The 19,018-nt window shown below is 35.9% G+C and overlaps 1 protein-coding gene across 1 annotated transcript in view; it reads left to right on the forward strand.

The window, feature by feature from the left end:
* Positions 1–9,282: 9,282 nt before the first annotated feature.
* APOB (apolipoprotein B) overlaps positions 9,283–19,018 on the forward strand; it is a 37,075-nt gene continuing 27,339 nt past the window's right edge. The window contains exons 1-9 of the mRNA XM_072857773.1: positions 9,283–9,340; positions 11,083–11,121; positions 13,787–13,902; positions 14,802–14,947; positions 15,989–16,142; positions 16,327–16,482; positions 17,487–17,611; positions 17,800–17,885; positions 18,691–18,910. Of these exons, the coding sequence (XP_072713874.1) occupies positions 9,283–9,340; positions 11,083–11,121; positions 13,787–13,902; positions 14,802–14,947; positions 15,989–16,142; positions 16,327–16,482; positions 17,487–17,611; positions 17,800–17,885; positions 18,691–18,910 (1,100 nt within the window). The remainder of the gene's footprint in view (positions 9,341–11,082; positions 11,122–13,786; positions 13,903–14,801; positions 14,948–15,988; positions 16,143–16,326; positions 16,483–17,486; positions 17,612–17,799; positions 17,886–18,690; positions 18,911–19,018) is intronic.

Raw genomic sequence — 19,018 nt, forward strand, 5'->3', positions numbered from 1 at the left:
AATGAATCACTACATTATTGATAGCAGAGACAATTGGACAGTCATAGATAAACATAAAACAGAATGCTCCATCTTCACTGAACCCTTTATGTAAAGGAGTTTTAGCTTAAGTGGCAACTGTTTGCAACCCATTATTATCCAGAGACACATTTTTCAAAGATGTCATGGATTGGTTTTCAAACTTTCAGACCCCAAAACAGGAGCTGTATACAGAAGGAATTGAGTGCCCAATGTGAGAATCTGACCACATAATTTGATACTTAAAACTGGAATCATGATATGATGTCACTCTAGTCCCTGGGACATCATCAAATGTGTAGGCGATGCCAATAAGGGGTAGCATACTTATTTCCAGCACCATTCTTTCTGACTGTATAGTGGAGTTAACAAAAATAACATGATTTTACTAATAAAAATGTACTAATATTGGAAATAAGTTTTAACCAAAACTTCAGATTTGGAAACCCCTTGATTTTGGCAGAAGTCTGTATTAAGCAATGCATGGAAGTGTGTATCTATAGACAAGTGAGGAAATAACCATTCCACATGCCAGATGTTCACAGTAGAACTCCTATTTACTATGTGAAAAAATAGGGACAAGTTAGTATTCTGAATAAATACACTTCTCTCGTGCTGATTTATATTTCAAGGCCATATTCCATCAAAACTGAATTTCAGTTGCAAACATATAACTCTTACTAATGTGGATTTTAGGAGACACATTTCCTTCTTCAGCAATACAATAACAAAAAAAAGTCTCATCCTAGTTAGAAGACTGCTACTTTTTTTCTTTTTTAATCCAAACTGATAACTTCCATATACCCAGTGTAAGCTGTTGAACTCATTCTGCTGAGAACAATTAGTTCATTTTTGATTATGGCCATGTACAGGGATGGATTTAGGAATACATACTTCACTGCCCCACCACAGATCCACAACAGAAAGTACAGATGACAAAAATAGTCTTCCCTCTTTCCTCCCTTCTTCCTGCTCCTTCCTTCCTTTGCTTTCTTCCTCCCTTCCTCCCTCCTTACCTCCTTTTTTCCCTCCTTCCTTCCCTTTTGCTTATTAATACTGTATTTTTACCATTATCAATTAGTGGCTTATCAAGTACAGAGGTAGCTAGTATTGAAAAGTTGCATTCTTAACTGAATGAAAGGAATGAAAGAGCACTCAGAAAGAAATAAAAGCTCATGTATAAGTTTGAATTATGCTATAGGGATATAAAGTCCTTAAAAAGATAATACAGTAGAACTGAAATAAGGTGACTTCAAACAGGGATTTCTGGAATAAAAGCAATATATGAAGAGGATAATATTTGTCACTGCAATTTTTCTGGACAGAAGAAGAGTAATAAGAAATTAACGAAGAACAGGAAAGAGGATACTTACCAGTAAACTGAAAAATTAATGAAGTTCAGATAAATGCTTTACTTAAAAAAAAATACATTAAAAAAGTTTAAGATTTGACAGCACATTTTAGATTAGTTGTACTGGCAAAGAGGAAGCATGCAATATTTTCCTGCACCACAATGTTGCCCCAGATAAGTAAGGATATAAATATTTAATGTAATAATTAAACATATCCCAAATATCCGTCTTAAAAATATGAATTTGATTTCTGTCAGTTGTATGTTAATCTAGGCTGCTATATTGAGTTTAGAAAAGAACCCAGACAGAGGCTAAAAAGACCTTTGTTCTCAGAGGACTTTTCTAAAAATCAAGAATTTTGGTTATCATCAGTAGAATTGTGCTGTTTAATCAGCAAAATACTCAGGTGTATGGGTGAGCTGAAGATATTTCAATAATACAACGCAAAGCCTCTTTAGGGATAAAAGGCAGGGTTTTTTCTCAAATCTCTGTGACTCTTGGCCTGTCCTAGAATTTAAAATCACAACCACTACAATAATGTTTCTAATTTTGAAAACATTTTTAACCTGGGAAGGAAACTGAACCCACTGCTCATTAAGGCTGTATTTACGAAGGTGACCAGAAGGTGAAAAGCCTTTGATGTCAGTACCAATAAGCTGAATGACATGTCCCCTTCCTTTCTAACTTTTCAGAGCCTCAAGCCTAACAGGTGCAGTTCATCATCCAGTAATGAAACTTATAACCTGGTCCATATATAGATTAAAGTGCAGTCCCCACCTGACAGCCATATCTGCTATCACTCTTGTGGCTTCATACATTTTGTTATCATTTCTGGTAATGTCATGCAAAAAGTACTGACTCATTTGTTTTTTTCTTCCTTGTATAGCATCAGCGCCTTAGTAAAATGAAAAAAAAAAAATTCTTTCTCCTCCTCAGATGAGACATTGGGTAAACCTAACTACTTCCTTAACTACCTTGTGGCCTTCAAGCAGCTAGTATGTCACAGGGATCATCTTCTGCAGTATTAATTATCTAACATTAGGAGAAAGCTAGTAGTGAGGGTTTCCAACACTCTGTAAGGCAAGTTAGTCCGTTTGTGGTTCTATTCCCTATTGCTAATGTGAAGACAGATTTTTTTTCCCTAAGGAGAACAGTTTTTTTCCCTCAGGAATGATGTAGTAAAATTCCATGTAATATTGTGTAGAAATGTGTGTTGCACTATACCAGTCAGTTAAAACTATCAAATTGATTGATCAGCTCCAACACTGAGTGAAGGCAACCTCTTTGACTTTGAGTGATTATTGAACAGTTCTCAAAAGCAGAAAGAAAAGTTAACTGCTCAGAGTGGTGGAAAAATGAGCTCCCAAAACAACTGGAAAAGATTTAAACATTACTCCTCAGTGTATTTGTGAGCAGCAGAAGCCAGCAAAAAGAAAAACAGCAAGGCGGTAGTTCTTTAAATGATAATTCTTATATTCAGAGCTTCCATTTAATTGCAGTGCAGAAGGCTAAGTATTTAACTGTAGTGTGCCTATTTGAGGAACATGGTATTCTGTAGAAAATTTACATGTGACAGATAAATATTTGAAAAGAAAGAATAAAAAAAGGAAAGAAACTGTTTCTATGTTGATGAACTCAACTTGTAAGTCTGGAAAACAAATTGAGTCTCTGAGAAGTGGCCAGATGCAGAGATGAGGAAGAGGGTCATAGAAAGCACAGTGGTGGTGTGAATTAATTTTGGGAAAGCAGTTGGAATTTTGCAGGCAGAGATGGCATCCTGTGTACATGAAAGCCTGTGGAGACAGCATGAGCTCTGGCAGTATGAAGATGATGGAGGGCTGAAACCATGGGAGACATGAAGCAAAAAGATGCACAGATTTTCAAGTTGGAGTTCTCAAAAACCATGGTTCACTGAACCACTTATGTCATGACACTCCACTGGAATACGATATTTTGGCAGGGCTGGCAATACTGGAACATTGCACCCTGGACAAAAAGGATGAAAAAAATCCCACTGTTTCAATGGAAGTTACTAGAACAGCAGCGTGTAATTTTTCTATAGGAAATCCCTGGATTGTCATTGTGAAAGTAAATGGGTTATTTCTTAGTCTTACCTTTTTCGCAGAGGAACTGAACATCTGTACCAGAAACAGTGTTTTTATGACTAAAAGAGACAGTAGAAGATCAATCTTCCAGTGGTGAGCTTAGAAGAGAGCATTTGAATGGAAAGTATGGATAAATAAGAAATTGGAAGATGAGAAAAAAACGTTGAAAAAATGCTGTTTTAGAAATACATTGAGCACTTCACCATGGTGAAGAGAGAATAAAGTAGAGGTTTGCAACATCTTTGTAGGAATCGCTCAGCAGAATTCAAAACTGAATTGAGAGATCCCAGCCTACCACAGTTCAAGAGTACATTTCTTTGCCTAGGGACAAAACAAAATGAAGGAACTGGGGAGGTTTAATACTTTGCAAGGAGAGTGTGAATAAAAGGTTCAACAGAATCAGTACAGTTTCTTGTTCATGCAAAAAGAAGATAGACCCTTTGCCCAGGAATATACTCAAAAGAACTAAATAAATATGTAAAAAGGAAACATTTTCCACTACCTACAAGGAGAGAAATTCTGGAGGAGATGGCTTATGCCAAATATTTTTCTACTCTTGATGCCTCAGCAGGCTTCTGGCAGTGGTTCTTAGACAAACAGAGTGTATGTTTATGCACCTCCAACACCTCCTTTGGGAGACACAGTTTCCTCCAATTGCTATTGGGTTATAGTTAGCACCATAGGTGTTTCGCCAGAAAATACAACCATTTTTCTCTGATGAGGGACATGCTAAGACCTAAACAGATGACACTGTGATCTGGGAAACACAGTAGAAGACTAAGACCAATGTTTCCAAGGAGCTCCCAAAGAACCAGAAGTGCTGGGCCTTGACCTGAATGAGTAATAACAGAAAAAATGTGAACACTGTATAGTGGGTATATTTCTTAGAAAAGGAAAGAAGAAAGAAGGAAGAAAAAGGGGAGAAAGAAAGGTGAAAGGAAGGAAGAAAAGAAAGAAAAAGAGAAGGGAGAGAGGGATGGAAGGGAAGGTACACAAGGATTCTTTGGAATATAAGCAGCTTAGTACCAAGCATAATTGCTTCCATAAACTGTCTGTATTGTTGTCTAGCAAAAGTCATTGAGTGAAAATGAGATGCAAAACTTAATAAAGAATCTAAATGAGTTCATTGAAGAGGGCCTTATCCTGAGACAATGCAACAACAAGCACAAGATAAAAATTCTGATGGATGTGTCCAGTGAAGGTGTTACCACGTCCCTCTCTTAACAGTAATGTCAAAACATTTGACCAGTCTCCAGTGGTAGAAAAAGGAAATCTCGGTATCATCAAGCAGAATAAAAGACCATAGTCTATAATATATAATGTACTGTATAATATAATATAATATAATATAATATAATATAATATAATATATATACAATAACTAGAGAATATATAATTAAAGGTTAAAGTTTAACTCAGTTAAAGTTTGAGTGTTAGATGGGTTTTCTGTTTAATGGTATTCATATGACAATCCCTAAATACAACAGAAGTGTTACAAAGATGCACACATTTATACTGAAAAGAAAGGGATCAGTGAACGTACCTCTACAGTACTGTGGAGGCCATCAAGACATGCCATATATACCATAAATATAGGACACCATAGCATGTGTTATGGAATAGGAGCGATTAAAAATGCTTTCCCGTGCTGACTGTCAGCTATATGTTGGCATTAATTTACTGTGCTCGGTTTCCTTAGCTTTTCTAGATTCTACAGGTGACTGTGACCATCAAATCCATTTTCATTATAAGTTATATACTCGTGTATGATGTGCCACGGCTTATGAGTGAGAGTTTAAGCAGTTTGAAAGTAAGCAATACCTGTACTCAGTCCTGAGCCCTGTTTCCTACTACATGTATTATGTTTGCATTTAATCCATATCTGCAATACATACATAGCTGAAGCTAGGACTTCGTACTCCCAAGTATATGTCCCAACATGCACAGGAGTTGTTTCATTATTTACTTGTTCAATTTTTTGGCTCTACAAACTTCAAATCATGGCTACATAGCAGTCCAGGTTCATCAGAAAGGCTGCTCCCAACCAGAATTACATGTAGCCTTATACATAGGACACTTATACATAGGATCAAACCCTCTCTCATGATGGCAAAGCAGGAAACTTGGTCATCGACTTCTCAAGCAAGTGCTGTAGTTCTAATGAAATGCAGCTGTTCCAGTCATTTAGAGTACAGTAATGCACCCAAATACATAACTTCTTCATATATGTGTGAGGAGGCAGTAGCCTGTTAATACTGCAGCTAGACTGAAGTCCATGAAGGACAGAACATCAAATGATCATGCCTTCATCATTTGATTGGACTCCAGTGTAAAAGGCGCAGAGCATCCTGATCTAGTAAGATCTGGTTTGAGTGTGGGGTTGGACTAGATGACTTCTAGAGGTCCCTTCCAAACCAAGTTTATTCTGCGATTCTACGATTGCTAAGGCTTCCACATCATGTCAGAGATTTTCCATATCCATAATAACCATGCACAAATTATCTCTCTGTACAAAATTAATTCAGTGTATTGGAAGTATTTTCACACTTCCTACATTTCAGAAGACCATTGATTCAGTCCATACACAGTATGTCTGATGAATGCATTAAGTAGTGGACTTTGTGAACACCCAGTCCGTGCATGTATGTGTGACACCTTCAGTTTATCAGTCATTCTTTACATATATGAACTGCACTTACTCTGTGTTTTACAAAGAATCTGTGTGTGATCTATGTTTTTCATTTTTAGGTAGTACCAATGTATGAATATGCAGAACATCCTAAACCAATGGCAAGATTTTTAGGAAAGAAGACATAATTGGCAAAATTCATTAAATGTATGACAGCTCCAGCTAGCTTATTTCATCAGCATTAATAAATGCCCTGCATTTTCCTCAATAAGCCATGAAACTACATTTCGGTAATGGTTAGTTACAAGATGCTGATGACATTTTTATCTCCTTTAGGGAATTTTCCCCTTACTAGGTTCTCCTAAGAAAAAAGATGTGAAATGTCCAGAAATAGTTCCTTTCTAAATATAATTTCATCATTGTTTTTTAATAATTTTTAATATTGGTATTTAAGTATTTTGAAGGGAATGGTGAACAAACTTAATGTTCTCTGGCAGTACCTAGTGCTTCAACAATGCTGCCTTACCATGGTGAGCACCAAGGTCCAAAATGTCCCTATTTCCAAGTAATGTGGACTAAAGGAAAAAGACATTCTTAAGGGAAAAGAAACATGGAACACAGCACTCACCTCAGATGGCTTTATCCAAAGACAGTTGGAGAACTTCCATTTAGGTGTTTGGTTATTAGATCAGGACCAAATCTGTGCAGATTAGAGACATACAGCGTATGCCAAAGATTGGAGCTACTTGCAGTGTAGAACATCAGGGAGTAGCATTTGATGTTTCTGTCATCCTTTCTCTTTTCAAATCTGCACCAATACCCTCTGCCTGTCTTTGTCATATAGAGTGCAAAAGATGCAAAGATGTAAGACCTGCGATACAGTGACTGGGCTTCAGAATGGTTCCATCTCCAAGCCTTCATTTCACTTCCAAGAGATGCACTCAGAGGAGAGTGGGACTTAGCCAAAAGTAATTGAGAAGCACGAAGAATGAAATGAGATAATACGATTTAAAATTGATTTGGTCTGGAAGATAAACTGTGTTCTGAGGTCAAAGCCCACAATTTCACAGAAATAGCTGAAATAAGAACTTTATGGTGTCTAACTCCATGTGAATATTGACTTCTTCCAATGAGCTGAAAGCATGGGGATTCCTTGATGATTGAATAGATAAAAGTAGAGTGTGGCATTTTGTGGCACCTGTTGTGAAAAAAATGCTGTCCCTTGACTAGGTAATACAGCAATATAAACCGGTCACAGTGGAGTGGTGCACCTATGTTACCTGCATGCTTATGGGATGAGTCATAACTTCTGTAATCTGTTTATGTCTGTGCAATATCATATTAATAGTCAGCCTCAGCTTGAGCCCAAATAACCACCTGAAGGCAGTGAGGAGACACAGGCAAAACAGGGAAATAGCTAACCAGTCTCTGAATGCTGGGCACTCCAGAGCTCTTATTTATCTGCAGTGCTAAAGTGAACAACTAAATAGATTTGAAGTAATAGTCAAAACCTCTGGATGTTTGAATGCAGAAAGGGATCAAATGCTATGGGAAAAAATATGATATTTTTGTACAGTCTCTTTGGTAGAATCATACTACAAAGTAAAATCATTGTTACATATCACAACAGATGTTGAGGCAGCTGTGGACACAAAAGTAAACAAAAACCTATGTTGCTTTTTGGAAGTAAAAAATAATAACCTATTGGTTGCTTTATTGTATCTGTGATTGGTATAAGCCAAGGAGAGAAACTGAAATGGAAAAATCTAAGAAATGCTTTCTTCGTGATGCCTCCAATACTGAGGAATCCACGAAAGAAATTTCTACAAGAAATCTCTCTGAAATGGCATGCTCTTATTAATGTCATCAGACAAAATCCTGATTACAAGGAAGATGTCTCCCTTATTGGAAAGTACGCCCCATTGTATATCAGTGCTTACCATTTGGTTGAACTGACGTTGCGAGTTACATAGTGCATCCTGGGAAGTGTAACCCAACTATGAAGTCCAAGAGAGAAAGGGTATGAAGAAATAAGAGACTTTAAAGATAACTACCGTGATGCATGCTAACATGGTAACATTTCAAGGGAAAAGAAATCACCACTTAGCTAAGCCAAAATTTGATTTTTGATTCAACAAGCTAAGAGGAAATATTTTGATTTGGGAATGTCAAAACATTTCCATTTGATCAGATATATGAAAATTAAATTTACTGAACAAAATGTTCTTAACTATTTCCATAGTAAATTTTTTTTACTGCAGTTAGCTTTGGTAGATATGAGTAAAGAAAGAATTCCAACTACTAGAATTTCTCATGACATAAACCCAGTCTTTTTACCAACATACATATTCATTAAAAGGTTGTTTGTTTGTTTGTATTTTAATCAGGTTTATCTTCTTCATAGGTTTATCTTCTTCATTCAGATAAATTTGATCATCTTATTTTCATATTTTTGCTATTATTCGCAAACAAAAGAAACTGAATCTAAAAAGAAGGAAACAAAGGAATTATGCAGAGCTTACTTTCAACATGAACATGGCCTGATTTACCAGAATATTGCAAGTAAATGTAAAATTATTTTTAGAAAGGTATATGACAAATTTAGGTACAACAAAGGAAAAAAATCTTAGACATTTCATTCTCCTGCCTGTAAAGGGAAGATGTCGAAATTGCACAATACTCTCATTTTGTCAAGTACTCATACCCTTAAGCCTCTCAACATCTATACTGAAAGCATGCTGCAGTGGTCATTTCTTCCAGCTGTAATTTATGCATTGCAATTGTCCCTATGTAGACGTGGGAAATTTATTTGAATACATTGTTAGTCTGTAGCTGAGGGATTTTGCTTTTAAAATTCTGTTAAAGAAAAAAACCAATGAACTGGAAGAGTGACTTATCTCCAGTATATGCTCAGTCCTCTGCCTTCAGGGACTCCCAGCAACCAAAGCAGAGCATTGTCTGGAGCTCAGTGAGGATCTGGGACTCTCACCTTTGGACCTTTGGCAATTTGCTCTGAGCTTTCTAAACCGTTTGCCTCAGCTGCTTGCTACAGACTATATAAATGGAGGTCCAAGTCAGAAGGCTCATTCTCCCTCGGAGGCAGTAGGGAAGGGGTAAAGAGGGGAGGGAAGGAAAAACAGAGGAAAATAAAGAGCAGCAAGAGGGTTCGGGGCTCACCATGGGCCCTGTGCAGCTCTTGCTGCTCTTCCTGCTGCTCAGCAGTGGTGTTCTCACACGTAAGTACTGCCTTTTATGTTAGTGCTTTTTGCTGCTTTATTTATGAACCCGTTAAAACAACAGTAATGCAAAAATCAACAGGACAATGGCTTATAGAATTAGAGAGGGTAAGTGTGGCAAAGATATCATCTCTTCTCTTTGTTAGACTGGGCAATCATAGGAGGATCCCAAAGTAGAAGAAGTCACAAATGTTACCTGGTGTCTTTTGATCAGATTTAATGTATTTTTCAACTTGTAAGGAATTCACATAATTTATTGTGGTCTAATTGTTCTTCTGTAATGCTGTCTTTTTAAACCCCCATGGAGATACTGTAGCTTGGAGATACCATACAGACTTATCCCAGTTGTTGCTAGCCTATTTTGCAGCAAATGTGAAGACGGAGAGCAAGAAAGCAAAATGTATTTGGCAGGCAATACTGACACTTGAAATTTTGTGTTAAGGGGACATAGTCATCAGTAGTAATAGTAAAAGAAGTAGGCCAGTAGAGTTTTTTTTCCTAAGATCAGAAAAGACAGCCTAGACCAATATGGTGCTGTGGATTGTGAGCTAGCCTTGCTTCCCAAGAAGTGGCTTTTTAGAATATGACACTGTAGTGTTACTTAAGATTTCAGGAACCTTAAGGAGGAAAGTGAGTCTGGGAAAGTGAGATCTGGTTTTATATGCAGATCGAATTAATCATAAATACGCCTTTGTTGAACTAATATTCTGTTGTTGACTGATGTTATACAATTTTAAAGGATGTACTTGTTTCTAATGGTTATAAATAATGTTATTACTGTTACTATTGTAATAGTAATAGTAGTATTACTTTTGCTATTGCTGTTACTGTAGCTAATGTTACACTCTATTTCTATAGAGTGCTCAACCTTAGAATTCCCAGAATGAAAACTTGGAAAGTGTGCAGAGAATATTATGAAAAGTGCTGGCATTCATGTGTGATGTCCCAAAGAATGACATAGCATCAAATGAATGCAGCAGATTTACTATATTATATTATATTATATTATATTATATTATATTATATTATAATTTATTTTATTTTATTATATTATAATTTATTTTATTTTATTTTATTTTATTTTTTTTTATTTTATTTTACTTTATTTTAAATAAAGTCATCTGGGACATACCTAAGACAGATTGGAGCAAATGATTCTTCTTAACTTGAATAGGCTTTCAGTCAGTGTTCTTTTCCCCAGAGAATGAACTCTTAATATTCAGAAAAGATTTAATAGCAGAGAATTGTGGTATTAATCATCAAATTTGTCCTTTTTTAAATGTACAAAAGCAAAATATAGCCATTCATTCATTATGCAGCATTTTTGTTTGCTCAAATAGACTAAAATTTTAGAGTAAACTGTTAGATGGTACATTTCATCTGTCTACCTCTACATTTTGTGCTCATCATTTACGAACTTTCTATTTCACATAACATAGGGCTTTTAAAAATATATTATAATTTAATATAATTTAATTCAGTGACTTAAAGATCCTATTCTGAGGTCTTAGTTCACAAAATCAAGGCAACTACTGTAACTCTGTTTAGATTTGACTCTGTACTGTCAATGTTAATAGTAGCTTTGTTATTTACATCAGTGTGCCAAACTACATCAAAAGTTGGTATGAATTAAAAAGGTCTTACAATGAAAACGTAGTATTTCCATTTATATTTCCATAGCCCTTGTTTTATAGCTGTAAACTGTTTTTCCAGCTTTTAATTCTTGTTTTTATTCTTTACAGAAGAAGAAACGCCTGAAAATGGAAATCCAGGATGTTCAAGTAACTGATTTCTTGCATCTGCTTTTGTTATCTTATGTCACTATATTAACTGAATACATCTTTCAAAGCTTGACTTTTCATATTCCATAAATCTCTTCCTCTGAAATAACTGAAACAAAAGTGATGGCAATATTCTGAAGTCTTTATTGCTGTTTATTTTAGGTATTTAATTATCTATAAGGCTTGGCTTAAAGAATTTCAAAAGTTTCCTAACATCAGAGAAGCTGAGATTGAGTTTCTAAACTTTTAAAAAGCTCCCATTAAGAAACTACTTTCCATTGTTTTGTTGATTTCTTAATTGTCGGGTGCAAATTCCTTAATTTAGAAATCCCTGTTTATCAGATGTGAAGCTTTAGCAGTGAGGTTATGTCCATTATACTTTACGGTGGGCTGAATCTCACTTCTCATTTACCCTTCACAGTGCCTGCTAAACCCACAGAATTGCACTTGGATATGTAACTAAATACCTGTAGAATAAACCATCTACTCTGTCAGCAAGGACAGCAATTTCTTTAAACAAGTCAAGACTCAGGAAATGCTGACTTTATGCCCTATCTTATAATGAACTCTGACTGGCCCTGACTGCTTGGTTAGATACATAATGTTCCACCATAGGGTCAAAGTACTGAATGAGTCATTTTGTTCTTTGTCCTTTCGGATCTTCAGGGTTTTTTTTTTCCCTTGTTGGATGCTTTAGCACCATCTCCAGGCAATTGGGTTTATTTCAGCTGCCTGAACCAACTCAAAGACTTCTGGCCTTCATTGCCAATTTCTTATGTATTTTTGATACAATAAATTATTTAGCATTTGCGTTTCTAATCTTATCATTTCCCTATTCCTTTTCCGTTTATTTCTATTTAAAAGCAGGAAATGAAGCAATAATTAGCCTTTTGGCTTTAGCATAGTAGGTACTGGTGTTGCGAAAATTTCTGAGAATGTACAGTTCAGCAAAGTTATACTCCAGGATAGCCAAAAATCACAGGGATAGTGTTGAATTTTTCTATAGCAGTTGATTTTAAGGTTAATTAGATAATTTAGTTCAGTTTTCAAATGTTTGTAAGATGCTGATTACTGTATGATAGCTAGTATTAAGTATATTAATTCTGTTTAGCAATTACATGAAAGTAATCTCAGTTAAAACACTATTAACATATGTAAGGCTTATAAAAGCGATAGTCCAAGGAGGAAATACGACATTTACAGTACTATTCTGTTCTCCTCCCTAAGTATGCAATTCTGTGACATAAAGGGCAAGATAACATTGCCATTGGCCTCTGACATGACAAATATTTTATAAAAGAGGAAGAGTAAGCTACATCCATGGCAGGTATAGGCAGGCAAAATCATACAGATTTGATGGTGAGCGTGTGGGTTTACAACGTGATGACTTCACCTTTTTTTTTCTATAAAAGTAGATCAGGATTCTAATATGTTCAGACAGTCACAAATAACCAGAGAGGAGCAATTTAGGAAATTGCTTTTCACTCAGCATCACAACAGCGTCACAATCCCAGTGAGTTGCTCAGTCTAAACAGAGGGAACAGTAACTTCTGGTTCAGATAGACCTAAATTGCTCTAACACAGTCACTTAAAATGCCTGATCATCATATGTTTAGTTTAAAATGATGCCTGCAGTTATAATGGGAGTGAATTGTAATTGAGAACATTGTTTGGCCTACGTTATGCATTCCAGACACCAAAAGAAGATCTTATATCACTGTATTTTACACTAAGACAAAATATTTTTTTCTTTATGTCTCTATTACCACATTCATTCCTGCTTGTAGAATTTAAAATTACAGATTAATTGCCTCTGAAAGGAACAGGGACAGATTAAACACAGGTGAAATTCATCCCTTTGAGGAAGCCCATTAGGTTTTGGAGCTTCCTTTGATAAAAAGAGAAACACCTCTGCAAATACTTCCTCTTGCCTTATTCTCATGCATAGCTTAGTGCTTTTGCCTTGTTCTGGATGCTCTTCATGTAACTAAAGTTTATCTCCATTAAAAATAGTCTACTCTAGTAAAATTTGCTGATCTAGTAAGTGAATTAGAGCAGATCATGTTTCAGGAGAGTCTGGGGCAGAAAGATACTCTGTAAATTCAGGTGAAGTGGTATTGAGGAACGCTAGGTTTGGTGTTCTATCCCTTTCTGTGTTTATGTGCTTTCAGTCTCAGTCATGTCACTTAGATAAAGCAGCTCCTTGCATTTGAATTATGATGGAAAAATCTGAGCTGAAGTGAATAATTTTATTACCAATTTGAAAACTACCATTTGATTGGTTTAATTTAGAAGCAATAGAGTAATTTTTAAAACAGTTCCACATCTTAAGTTTTCTTCCACTTTTGTCATTAAGTTTAATGGGGCATGATTTGAAGGCCAGATGGCGTCATATTGTCAGATCTCATCAAACAGAGCAGTAGACCCCAAAATTTATGCTTCCCCCACAAGTTTTTTCTTATGCGTCAGAAAGTATCCAGCTGATACGAAGGCATTACTTCTTTGTCTGAAAGCTATTCTTTAAAAGGAAATAGTGGGACGGTCCTCATGCTGCCTTTATATGTGGCATTCATTTTAGTTACATAACACTAAGCATGTATTGTAAGGATCTACATATGCATATCCTACCCAAGTCATAAAAGCACTCTTGTTTTCCCAATTGCAGAAGATGCAACCAGATTTAAACACCTCAGAAAATATGTTTACTTATATGAAGCAGAAACATCAAATGGGATCACGGGAACAGCAGATTCTCGAAGCGGTTCAAAGATCACTTGCAAGGTAGGGAAAGAGGAGTAAATATGACTGATTGGGACTGTATATACTGAATAACATAGGAGCTGGCAGCTGGGGAGCATCCTTCAATGTTTTTCTAAACAAGATCATTCTTTTGAAAGGCTCATGTTGAGAGTCCTGAAGACTAAGCCCTCCCTGTCCTAGACAGAAGGCCCTGAGGATGGCAGAAGTCCTTCATACCACTGTGTCTGTGCATTTCAATCCTGATCTGGCTGTACTTTTACACGAGAGAGGGGGAAGACCTGGTAGTTCAGTTTTCCTTAGCTCCCAGGCTCAGTCTACCAATGTCCATCAAACAGTTCTAGAAGTTGAACTAAAACAGCTCATTGATGCCATGAAGACCACTTGATAGCCTTTTGATAGTAACAGTCAAGCCAGGATCAGAGCTGTAGGAGTAAAAGGTCCCTTAGGCCATTAAACTACTCAATGTCCCTGCATCTTGCCCAAAACTTTCCCATCACATTTTTTTCTGAAACAGAGTAAATAGGGAAAATATTTTTTATTTAACACATACTGTTCTGACAGAGTCTAAAGATTGGTCAGTGTAATCAAGTTATCAGTACTGTCAATCAATCAATCAATCAGTACTCAAGTTTTCATAAAGTTCTTCTAGTACTATAAATTTTCAGAACCTAAGTTGCTTGTTTACCATGTATATAGTATACTCCATGCCATTAGCCAAACAAATACCTGCTTTCATATCTTCTCCCTCAGGTTACCTTAAGCTATTTAGAGTACTTTGGAATCTTTCCCAACAGCTGCTAGCAGGGTGATTCTGGCACTTTACAAAACCCAAGAAATACCATATTTTCAAAACTGTAACTGGATGATCCTGGAAACGTGGTAATGAAAAAAGGATAAACACATCATATTTGTGTTTTCAGGTTGAACTGGAGGTACCACAGCTGTGCCACTTCATCCTGAGGACAATGCATTGCTCCCTGAGGGAGACATTTGGTGTTGACACTGAGGGAAGGGCCATGCTGAAAAAATCAAAGAACTCTGAGGACTTTGCAAATGCCATGTCCAAGTAAGCAATATCAATTATCATCAATGCTTGTAGCCTTGGTGTAGAAGAGGCTGCAATGTTACAGTCCACCCTGACTATGTTTTTCCAGGCATAGAACACATTTTATGATAACCTGGTAGATTTATAAGCTGATTCCACAGCAAAACTCTCCCTGATATAATTTAGGGCTAACTTGGCACAGTTCTCAATTGCTAGTAGAGAAGGGTTTTTTCCATCCAGAATTTTCACCTGAAATGTTTTTGTCATTTGTACCATCTACATCAGGAAACTGTTGAGTAGTCCCCTAAAAGATTATTGCAAGTGCAATCTTCCTTCTTGTAAGCAAATTCTCAAATGGCTGTGTGCAGCCATTTTAAGATAATTTTACTTTGCTGACATGGTACAAAGACTGTGCAATAGAAAGGCATTTGAGACTGAAGTCCAGATTTCCTATCACGATCTTTAATGACCTGTGCAACTTATCTTTTCCTTACTTATCTGCTTTCGTAACTTAATACTACTACTCCCTCCACCCAACTAGTCTCTAGTGCTTGTCACTGCACGTTTTACTCGTGCACCTTGATGCTTGTTTCAGTGCCTCAGTATCCCCTCCATCTTGTTTCACAAGCCATATATCTCAAAACAACTTGAGACAGTGTTAAAATATATTTTTCAGAAAACAAGCAAGGACTTATTTAAAGACTGCAACTAGTAGAGAATCCTTCCCATCATTTTGTAGCCTATTTCAGTAGTTAATAATTACCTCATTCTAAAAATTTACTTATCTTCTCTCTGAATTTGTGCAATTCCAACTTCCAGCCATTGCTCTTGATACTTGCTTGTCCTCGTAGTCCGGTGATATCAGAATGTCCTTAGTTAGAATTTTGCTGCTTTAATAATAATACTCTCTAATAGTAAAAACAGTGAATAGTAAATGATGATAGACCAAGATAAACTTGATGCTTTATGATGTTTATTTATCCCAGCAGTTTATTGATAACATGTTCTTCACTGGGTGGCTTTAATGCGATTTCATACTAATGTTGGGGTTTTTTTGGGCAGGCATGAGCTAAAATTCATCATTCAGGATGGAACAAAGGTCAAACTGTATCCAGAGAAGGATGAACCTCTGAATGTACTCAATCTCAAGAGAGGGATCATCTCAGCTCTACTTGTGCCAACAGAAACAGTAGAAAATGTAAAAACAATTTCAATGGTAGGTGTTTTGAAAGCATTCACTTTATTTCCTTAACAAATGGAAGAAACCTCACCTAGTAGAGTTACTCCTGAACATCATTTTCAAAAGACCTGGAAATTCAGATGAGAAAGGGTGCCTTTCGGCTAGATCAGAAAATCTCTGAGAGCATGAACAAAGACACTGATTTCTTTCTTCTTTCCAGGATACTGTATATGGAAAGTGTGACAGTGAAGTTGAATTCAAATCTAGAAAAGGAAATGTTGCAGAAGATATTTCAATTAACAGGGACCTGAAAGCCTGTGACAACTTCAGTCCCATCAGAGATTATGTCAGCCCTATTGCCATTGTAAAGGGACTAGTAAGTATACCATTAAAAATTATATGATATAACATTCTTCACTACATCACTTAAAATGATAAACAGCTACTACAACAACTAAATTTTGTATTTATCTTCTAAAATCTTAAATAAGTTTTCTGCACCCTCGCATTAGATCAGACTGTGGTTTTGTTGGCAGTCAGTAGAGAAAAACAGATATAGAGAAAGAGTGTAATTACCTTCTTTCATGTTCTTTTCATTATTTTTTAAAGGAGAGCTTTTCACAGGCAGAGTTAGTACTATTGATTATACGATAACCTGTCAGATCATATCCAAATTTTTAGTTTTGTGGGTCAAAATTTTCAACTTTCCAATTTCATGTAAAACATGTAGTCCACCACAACCCTGATGTGTATATGATGTGCAGGAGGAGAGGGCTCTTAATGCCCCAAAGTAAATGGTTTGACATCCTGTTCAGGCTACTTGTTAATCCACAATGTTCAAATGTAGTTGCTTGCATGAATATTGGCAGATTTCTTCCTGGTATCATGGCATCTGTGCGTTTGAGTGTTTTCCCTCAAAAAAAAAAAAAAATCATATCATGCTAAAAACACATTTTATAATTTCTGCCACCTTTACAGCTTGTTGTAGAAATCTTTAAAATTTGTATAATAAGAGTGAAATTAAAAAGAGCATCAGCTGTTACGAGGGGCCTGAACTACTTTAAAAATTACAGACTGGTTTCTGTGAAGGAGCCCTTTGTTGTAGGCAGCAGGGGATCAATCATGAAGTAACTACTAAGCCAAACACCTCAGTAAGGCCTGAGGGAAAATTTCAGTGGGATTTTTGCCTGTGAAGAGACTTAAGACTAAAGATTGATACTGGCGCAATTTTGTCTTTGTGGGAGAATGGTTCCAGTTATGCACCTTTGTTTCCAATATGCTGTAACTGTTAATATTACAGTAAAACTGTGGCAAACTTTAAAACTATGTTTGTTTTCTATACTATTCAGTAAAGTGACTGCCAAACTATTTATTTAACAGAACATCCCGTTATCTACCCTTCTGAGGAGCACTCAATTCTGTCATTACAATATTGATGCAAAGAAAAGGCATATAAGAGATGCTGTCTGCAGTGAAAAACACCTGTTTCTACCTTCTTCATACAAGTAAGTTGCTCACTATTTATGTTTACCCTTTATTTATAAATATTCACTTTTAAATGGTGATGTATCACATTCTGCCCTGACTTCATCCCCAAATATGCATTTTGTTCTCAAGAAGGCAGGAGGCATAGCAAGACCCCTCAAACGTACTTAGACTCAACTAAAGCACTGAATTTTTCTTTGTTTGCTAGAAATCGCTATGGTATGATGACAGAGATCAACCAGACACTGAAGCTTGAAGATACCCCAAAGATCAATAACAGAAATTTTGATGGAGGTATAGCTGCAATTTTCAATAATACAAATACAGGGACAAAATATAAATACAGGTTAAATACAGGGACAACTTTTTTTTAAACAGTGAATTAATTAAAGATGCAGTTGAGAGGACCAAAACAATTCATAATTTTTAAAGAAATTTGATCAATTTAGTCAGGAAAAAAGTTGGGGTCTAAAATGGGAAAACCTGAAAAGTTTAAAAACATGGTCATTTTAAATAACCTTTGTGTTTTCATTTTAATTTTGAAATTATTCTTTATAATTAAAAAAATATAATTTGCTTGGAAAGTAATTTTAATCTTATTTTAGTTTAAAATATAGTCCTAGTCTAAATATAGTCCTAGTCTAAACATTAGTTTAATGCACCCTTTTTAGCTACCCATACTTTCTTATGCAACTTTTAGCTTCAGCTGCCAAATGTAAACAGTCCATGGTTACTATATACTTGGTTCTGAAACACACTTTTTTGATATGCAGTTGTTATTCCTAGTCATAACATATTTCTCCTAAGATATGTTTATTAAAAGTTGAAAAATCAAACTATGCTAATATAAAAGGTGTTAAGGAATCATCTTCATGAAAATTTAAAAGAATTTATGCAAACAGGTATTATTCAACTTTTGAGAGAATTACATTTAAATTCCACTCCATTATTTTTAGAAACTGTTTAGCTGTTAAACTTCAACAGTTATCACATAAAATAATCTACGGAGTTTATATTTATACTGAATGTATGACAGAAGATAAAAATGAACATAGGTCCTTGATAAAGACATAAAGAATGCAATTTTTTAAATTGGTAGATGAACTGGAAGAGAAGGGACTTGCACTGGAAAGTACAGATGCCAAATTTCCCAGGCAGGGGGATGCTGTTCTGAAAATCCTTCAGGAACTGCAGAAACTTACAGCTTCCCAGCAGAACCAGCAGAGAGCAAGACTCTTTTACAAATTTGTTTCTGGACTTAGAAGTTTACAAAACACCACTCTTGGCTCTCTTGTACCAAAGATGATGGAAACTTCAAGGTATGTTATAACAGTTCATTGTGCAAGTACACCACATGTCAATGCCATAGCAAATCCATTCTAAAGTTGATCATTTGATGCAAGTAGTTTTAAATTAGAGGTGAATTA

Source organism: Ciconia boyciana, chromosome 3 (genome assembly GCF_034638445.1).
Source record: "Ciconia boyciana chromosome 3, ASM3463844v1, whole genome shotgun sequence".
NCBI lineage: Eukaryota > Metazoa > Chordata > Aves > Ciconiiformes > Ciconiidae > Ciconia > Ciconia boyciana.